Source organism: Colletotrichum gloeosporioides (assembly GCF_011800055.1).
Source record: "Colletotrichum gloeosporioides strain Lc1 chromosome Unknown consensus_23, whole genome shotgun sequence".
NCBI lineage: Eukaryota > Fungi > Ascomycota > Sordariomycetes > Glomerellales > Glomerellaceae > Colletotrichum > Colletotrichum gloeosporioides.
In genome coordinates, this window is record NW_025544668.1 from 50021 (window position 1) to 57052 (window position 7032).

At 55.5% G+C, this 7032-nt stretch overlaps 1 protein-coding gene across 1 annotated transcript; it reads left to right on the forward strand.

Moving 5' to 3' along the window:
- Positions 1–5460: 5460 nt before the first annotated feature.
- On the forward strand, positions 5461–5799 carry GCG54_00007921 (uncharacterized protein; the record flags this gene model as incomplete). The annotated part of the gene is made up of 1 exon (XM_045407896.1): positions 5461–5799. The coding sequence occupies one exon, from the start codon at positions 5461–5463 to the stop codon at positions 5797–5799; it is 339 nt and encodes a 112-aa protein (XP_045267299.1).
- Positions 5800–7032: the final 1233 nt, after the last annotated feature.

A 7032-nucleotide genomic window follows, 5' to 3' on the forward strand; every position in this document is an offset into this window, starting at 1 on the left:
TGGGTAGTCGATCTCAGGAGTGAGGAGGAAGGTGTCAATTGCCATAGCTGGGGACACAATTTCTTGGGATCTTCTGCAAGAGACATGATGACTATTCTCAGCGTCAGCTCGTTGAAGGTGGACATGATGTTGATCGATTAAAAAAGCTGGATGTAGAGGGAAGTCGGAGGTGGAACTGCCTCGTCTAATAGATGAGGTGTTGATGCGGCACGATGAAACATGGTCAACTTGCGGAAGAGTATCGCTGCGAGGGATTACGGGATGCCAGGATGGGAGGCCTCTGACGGCGGCGGGCAATCGGGCGTGTGAATGGCGATATTCCTGTCGAGACAAAATCTGTCGGGAAGGCAAAAGTCGGAGTCGAGGGCGATAACTAAAGCAACTGCACAAACGGCCCTCATCTGCCGGAAGGCACCTTCCCGCACACTGCAGTCCCTATTGAGGAGAGGAGAGGGGAGGTGGGTACCATTACCTTACCCGGGGACAGCTCGTTGCGTTCGGTAGCGGCTGGGCGTCAGCACCTTCCATTATTGCAGTACTCAAGTTGAGAAGGAATGGCGCCAGTCAGGTGCGTGCCCATAAACGTGCTGTGGCACACAACAAGGCAGCTAGCTGACTAGCGTTCCTGCTTAGACGCAAGCCACATGTCTCCAAAGCAGCTGCCCGGTGTGTCGCGTGGACCAAAAATGCCCCGCAACCCCCGACGCAAAACTCGCAGCCCAACGCCAAGTTGGTTTGTTAGACTTGATGGGCGGAGACGTAGATGCAGTGAAGCCGACGAGAACTGATTGGTTTGAAGGAAACCCGCGGTTCCATCACCCGAACGTGTGGGAAGCCAACCAGAGGTGTGGGATCCCGGGGAGCTCTGGGGGGGGATCCAATCAGATGTGTGAAACCCCCTGATCCACACCAGGCAAGAGGGGGTTCCACGCCTTTTATTGGCTGACCGCACTGGCGGGGGGTTCTACACATCCCATTCGCTGGCTCACCGCACAGCGCTGAACAGCAGTCAAGGCGGGCTACCTTACCTGGGCCGCAACACATGTCCTGACAGGAGGTGACGAGGGCATTGACTCACCACAGAGTCAGCCCAGAACACTGCATCACAAGCTGTGTATCGAGGCGCGATAGGTTATTCCCAAGAAGCTAAACTGGGAGACACTGAGACGGAATGGTGCACGCGTTTAGTCGGGCGCGTTCAATACCGCAATTGCTATGTCGCGAAACGAAGACGGTGCTGCTGTGCGCGATGGTGGATCGAATGGTGGTCGCTACCAAGACGTGCCGATTACGTCAGTCCTCTCTGGGGGCACCTGGGTCGCCCACACTTGCGACCATGGTTCCCCAGAACTTTCAAATCTCAACTTCTCGACGAAAGGAACACTGGAGGCACCGCCCTCTCGCCCCGGCCGGAAATGAGCCCGTCGTCTGCAAACGCCAATGCGCCGAGCTTCAAGCCCCCTACAAACGCTTTCCGCTGGTAACAGGGGCCATTCCGCCACCCTCAAAGCAGAGATCAAGACCCGTCGGTCATAGCTACGACCACCACGGGATGCTCCGAGTTCGCTTGTTCTGCGGGAGTGCAGACAAGATGGAATAGATGGACCGTCCTGAGAAAATGCTCTCAATTGCAGTGCGGTGAAGCTGGATCAGTCTGCCGCCGACCCACTTTACACACCGTCGACTTTAGCATGCCAGCTTAGGTAATGCCAACTGCGGTGCAATTCTTTTGCACACCACACACCTTTGCACGCCAGCGATCACATCTCCCAGTTCGGAGGGCGTCACATTTCCTATCGATGCGGCATTTGAGAGTGCGTCCAAGAGGCATTCTTTTCCTCTTGTTTATCGTTCCTTTAATGTCCAAGCCGGAGCAAGTCCCGGTCGGCGACGATGCCACCTTACTTTGCGTGAGCCAACCAGCTGTGGGCAGCTACCTAGAAGCCCAGGCACGTACCTGTATCGGGGGCACCGGGCGTCTTCAGGGTCCTAGGGGAGGCGACCAACCAGACGGGAGGCCTGGGATCCCACGGTGCCCTGTGTTGGTAGCCGAAAATGCGCTACCAACAACGCTGTGGGTAGCCGAAAGTCAGCTACCTACACAGGGAACCCCCACTTCTGATTGGCCCGCTCTCCACCCATCCCGCCCGTCACACATTGCCCCGAGTGTATGCGACATAACGACTCCTTCGACGGCCGGGCACACTCTTTCTGCCGAGATGTTGGAGACTCCCGTCTTAGGGTGGTCACATCGACGGCCAGCTCGTCGCCGACCAACATGACCCGAATACTTACTCTATCGTCCTTTCCCACGTCGTCGCCCGCAAGACGCACAACATGCAGGCGAGCACCGACACTACAGGCTGGGGAGCTGTTCAAGGCACCGAGTCGTCATGACAGTAGAGAGCCGCACGAAGTCTATCGAACTCGCAGGCGGTGCGGGAGGAAAATAAATCGCCACAATGAAGACATTTGAGTTGACTAGCGCCTTGATTGGGGTCCATCCATACCCAGAATGCTTCTTATTCACACCCTCCGACCGAAAGCCTGACTCTATGAATCCAGACGTTAGCCACAAATCTCCGCACACTCCGAGACAATCGGGTGAGCACCCGAGAACCATTCGCAGGCATGTACATCACACCCGCGTGGATCGCAAAAATCCAAGCACCAAGCCACGGATCCTGGCAGCAATGCTGCGAACCAGTCCGGGCAACCTGGGTGTGGGCAGATCTACAGGGAACAAGGAGGGGAAAAATGTCGCAGCAGGCACAGGAACGGGAGCAAGTAGGGCAAGAGGAATTCGGACACAACCTAGCTGGCGGGGGCATTTGTGACGAGACACTTTGGTGTTGAGGGAGTGCGCCTGCACTTTGCACACCTAGGAAGCAGCCAATCCAGGGAGAGAGGCAGCTTTCGACATGGCTGACCGAGGTGGGGCATGCCACTCCTGAAGCACCTTCCACACCAAGCAAGACGGGAGCGAGAGATGCACGGTCCTACAAGCCTAAGGTCGGCAAGTGTGATGGGAGGGTTCTCTGCTGGGTCGACAACCACCAACCTTCCCTACGGTAGGCATCTTAGGTAGAAAAGAGCGAGGACTCGTCCGGCAGGCGTGGTATCGGCAGGTCCTTCCCTTCACATCAAGTGCAATTCTCTCGACCAGCGGGCAAGAAGGTACCTACTTCCCATTCCGAAACCCACGTACCTCCCTTACCAACGCGTGCCTCCCTCATCCTTCCGTCCCGTTCCATCCCGTTCCATCACATGTACGGCGCACATCTCTGCGCGTTCTCACCACCTGACGTCCATCCTTCTTCCCTTCCAACTTCTTCTTCTTACTTTAGTCTAGCAAGTCACCGCCTGCGGGCACAGCTTTGCGATTGCCGTACGACTCTGACGGCAAAATACCTGCTCCACCACCGCGCGACATCACCGCTTCCGGCCATTGTCCACGTCAGAGCCATCCAGCGGCATGCCCTCTGTCGTCGGCCGCCTTGTTTGCCTAGCTGCATGTCTGTCCCGGAGCACTGTCGACCCCTACTGAACGAACTCCTCACCTTGGTGGCCAACGGGGAGCAGAGCAAGCGCCAAGTTTACCCAGCTCTGCTTCGCCTCGAGGCTGCTCTCACGAAAGACACCACCAGTCGGGACGTCGTTGGTATCCGGCGCGATCTTCCCGAGCGAATCTCCAACTGGCTCGTCGACCACTTCCCCTTCGATCTTGAGTCAGTCCGATCTCTCCGCGCCCGGCCAAAGATCAAAAAGCTCGCAAGGGACTGGCACGTCAGCGCCCGCCACATTCTCTTCCACTTCGCCTACGACTACTCCTTCCAAGGAGAACCCTTTTTCGCAGCCCTGGCTCGAATGGCACGTCTAATCCCGCATTTTCCCACCGCGCTTTCGAATCTTTGGGAGCAGGCCACAAATCGTCGAGCCCTCGTGACGAACCGCCAAGGAATGCAAAGGAACGCCGTCGGACTCATCTTGGCGGACGTCGAGACTGCAACGCTAGCCATCCGAAGCACAGCAGCGGCGAACGTCCCAAAGTCAGAGCCCAAGGACGATGAGCCCGAGGAACAAGAACGACCCGAGGAACAAGAGCAGCCCGCGAAGGAACAAGATTCCGAGAAGGAGCAGCAGTCCGAGAGAGAACAAGATTCAGAGAAGGAGCGAGAGTCCGAGGAAGAAGAACAAACCGAGGTTGGACGAAGAGAAGCTCGAGGGCGTGCTGGTGTTCCAAGCGGCGGGAACACCACCACAATGTCGTCCGTCAATGGCGACACCGCTGTCCAGCCCCTCAAAGCCATTGGCCCAGCAACACAAATGGGGCCCCAGACTCCTTTGCATATCCTAGAGGCTGTCCATGGGGTCGGCATCCGTGCCCAAGCCGAAGCCGAAGCTAAAGCTAACACATCCACAACCAGCCTCATTGGCCATCGGAAGAGCCCCCAGATGATCAGTTCCTCGGAGGAGGACGACGAAGAAGACGAAGAAGTCCCGCACTGTACCCCCGAGCTCGGAGCTTCTGGAGATTTGTTTGGCACATGCGACTCACCAACCCTGGTGGAGTCGAGCAGGAGCGCGGTCAACCGCCCTGTGCTCATCCCTCGTCCAGCACCAGATGAGCCATCACCCTTGCAGGCAAAGGCAGCGTTGTCTGTCTTGGGGAAGTAGAGTTTTCCCAAAACGTCAACAATACCAGCAGCTTTTGCGAGCAAGGGACTGGTCCACACAAGCACTACCCAAAACACATTTCTCAAAAGACCCTTCCCTGATTGCGACGTCCAAGGAGGACCGTCCACCGCGGCAACAAAGAAGGCACGCACTGACCTGAGTGCATCGACGGAGCCCCGTTCTTCCATTCTCGATGACGATTCTTCTGCCCGAAACCAAAGGCTCGACAGAGCATTGCACCGGATCTGCGCCGTCTACGACTCGAGAGCCCTCGCGGTAGGCTTCGGCACGATGAAAGAAACAATTTCAGAAGCATACACCCCTCAGCCAGAGCTCTTGGACGCCGCACGACTGTCCTCGACAATACTGCTACCGCTTCCCTCTGGTGGCGACAGTTCTGCCATGGCGGTGTTGCGGAACAGAGCCGATGTGTGGACCATCGATCTGTTCGACCCTACGGCGGATGTCGTGAGTGATAATGTCCAAGAGATGATTGAGTCTTTCTTCAAACACCACCTTCCAGAGGTCGAGGAGATACCGAAGTGCATTTTATGCTCTTGTCCGTCCCTGTTGCGGCTTGCAGATCAAGCCGTGTATGCCTTCGCCATTGGCTTGCATGCGTTGGTGTCTGTCCCGCTCCCGCGAAAGCTTCCCGACCGTCTTTGGCGGTTGGTATTGGTGTCGGTGCTCAATGTCGACTTGGAAGCAACCGAGTGGAAACAGCTCGTACCCAAGACACGCGTTTCACCGCAGCCGCGAGTGAGTGAGCATCTCCCAAACAGCATGTCAACTGCGCAGCAAGTGGTGGAGTGCATGAGAATCGCGGAGGAATGCCGTCGCTGGCAGTCGCGGCTCGAGATTCAGATGAAGCAGACAGTCAGGGAGCTGCAGCAAGTTGCAGCAGATGTGGCGAGCGTATCTACTGTCATCGCGCTTCTCTTGCGTGGCGGCGGTGCCCAGACGGAATCGCGTGACGAAGAGGAGATTGAAAGTACTGCATCGACGAGAAAAGAGCTTCAAGATGCGGAGGCACATCTCGGGTCTCTGAAGTTGCAATTGAATGAGGAGATGTCGGACCACAAGCGTCTCATTAAGGACATTATTACAGCGAGCGTACGTTAAACAACGAGTTCGGGGAGCAGCAGGTCCGCGTCTAACACATCGTTATCAATTCCGGCACAAGGCATCTGTTTGAGGGTTTGGTTAAGGACCTGGTTAGTAGTTTACACATGGTGACTGTTCAGAAAACAAATGATCAAGGATCATTCAGGTTTCACCCATTCGTCTGCTCCTTAGAGCCAAGTTCCTCATGGCCATTTCAGTCTTCGCGTGACCCCTCTCCCACAACGTGCTCTCGATGCATGGTCTTTTCCGCCGGGATATGCGTAGTGAAGGAATTCTGATCCCATACCTAATCTTCTCCACGACAATGTCCAAGTGAATCACGGTCAGGACCTTCGATAGGGGAAGGGAACCTGACATGAGCCGTGTTGTCTTGAAGCTGGGCCTCAGCTATCCCAAAAGAAGGGGAACGGCATGGAAAGGCTGATTGGGGCTTCACGTTATGTCAGGATGGCAGATATTCCGCAGGATACATCAAGAGTCCAGGCCAAAAGTTTAACTTGTACTCGTCAGGATGCCCCGGCACGTACACTGCGATGCTACTGGACAGATCACTGGCCCAAGAGCTTTCATTGCTGCGTTCCCCTTGCAATAAGACTAGGGACACCGAGAACCAGATGTTGGCGGCAGACTGTGATACTGCCGTCTAAGCGCACAGGGAATGAATCTAATCGAACCAACTCCGCGAGGCAGGCTCCCGACCGAAGGGAGCAAGCGTGGAGTTGTCGCGGCAGTTGCCGAGGCCCACAGGATGTCAGCCTTTGCAACGAGCCACTGGAATGTAGCAAGAAATTGAATACTCTAGTTCGATGCTCCTCCATCGAAATGTAAACGGAGGCTTAAAAATTAGCGCCACATTCGCTGCTGAACTTGAGCTCCGGCCCCCTCCGGCCCCACCTTGTTCGGGCGGCCCAGGCCATGTCTCCAACACGTCCTGGAAAATAACTGGATCTGGAATGGCTACACACATCACATTCGATGATGTTAGAAGAATAAATGGACATCTCTGGATTTATACAAATTGTAGTCCTTTTGCACATACATCGAGGTGTATCCTCCAATGAGCCTCCGAACTCAGCTCGGGAAATCTGGCGAAAAGAATGTTTGGGTCGCACCAAGCTGCCACGAGGAACCTTAAAGAATTCCAATTAGTTTTGGGTACCTGATAAGTAAACGTGCAGGTACTGCGATGATTGATACCTCATCTTGTGTTTTCGTTTCTCTTTAATAGCC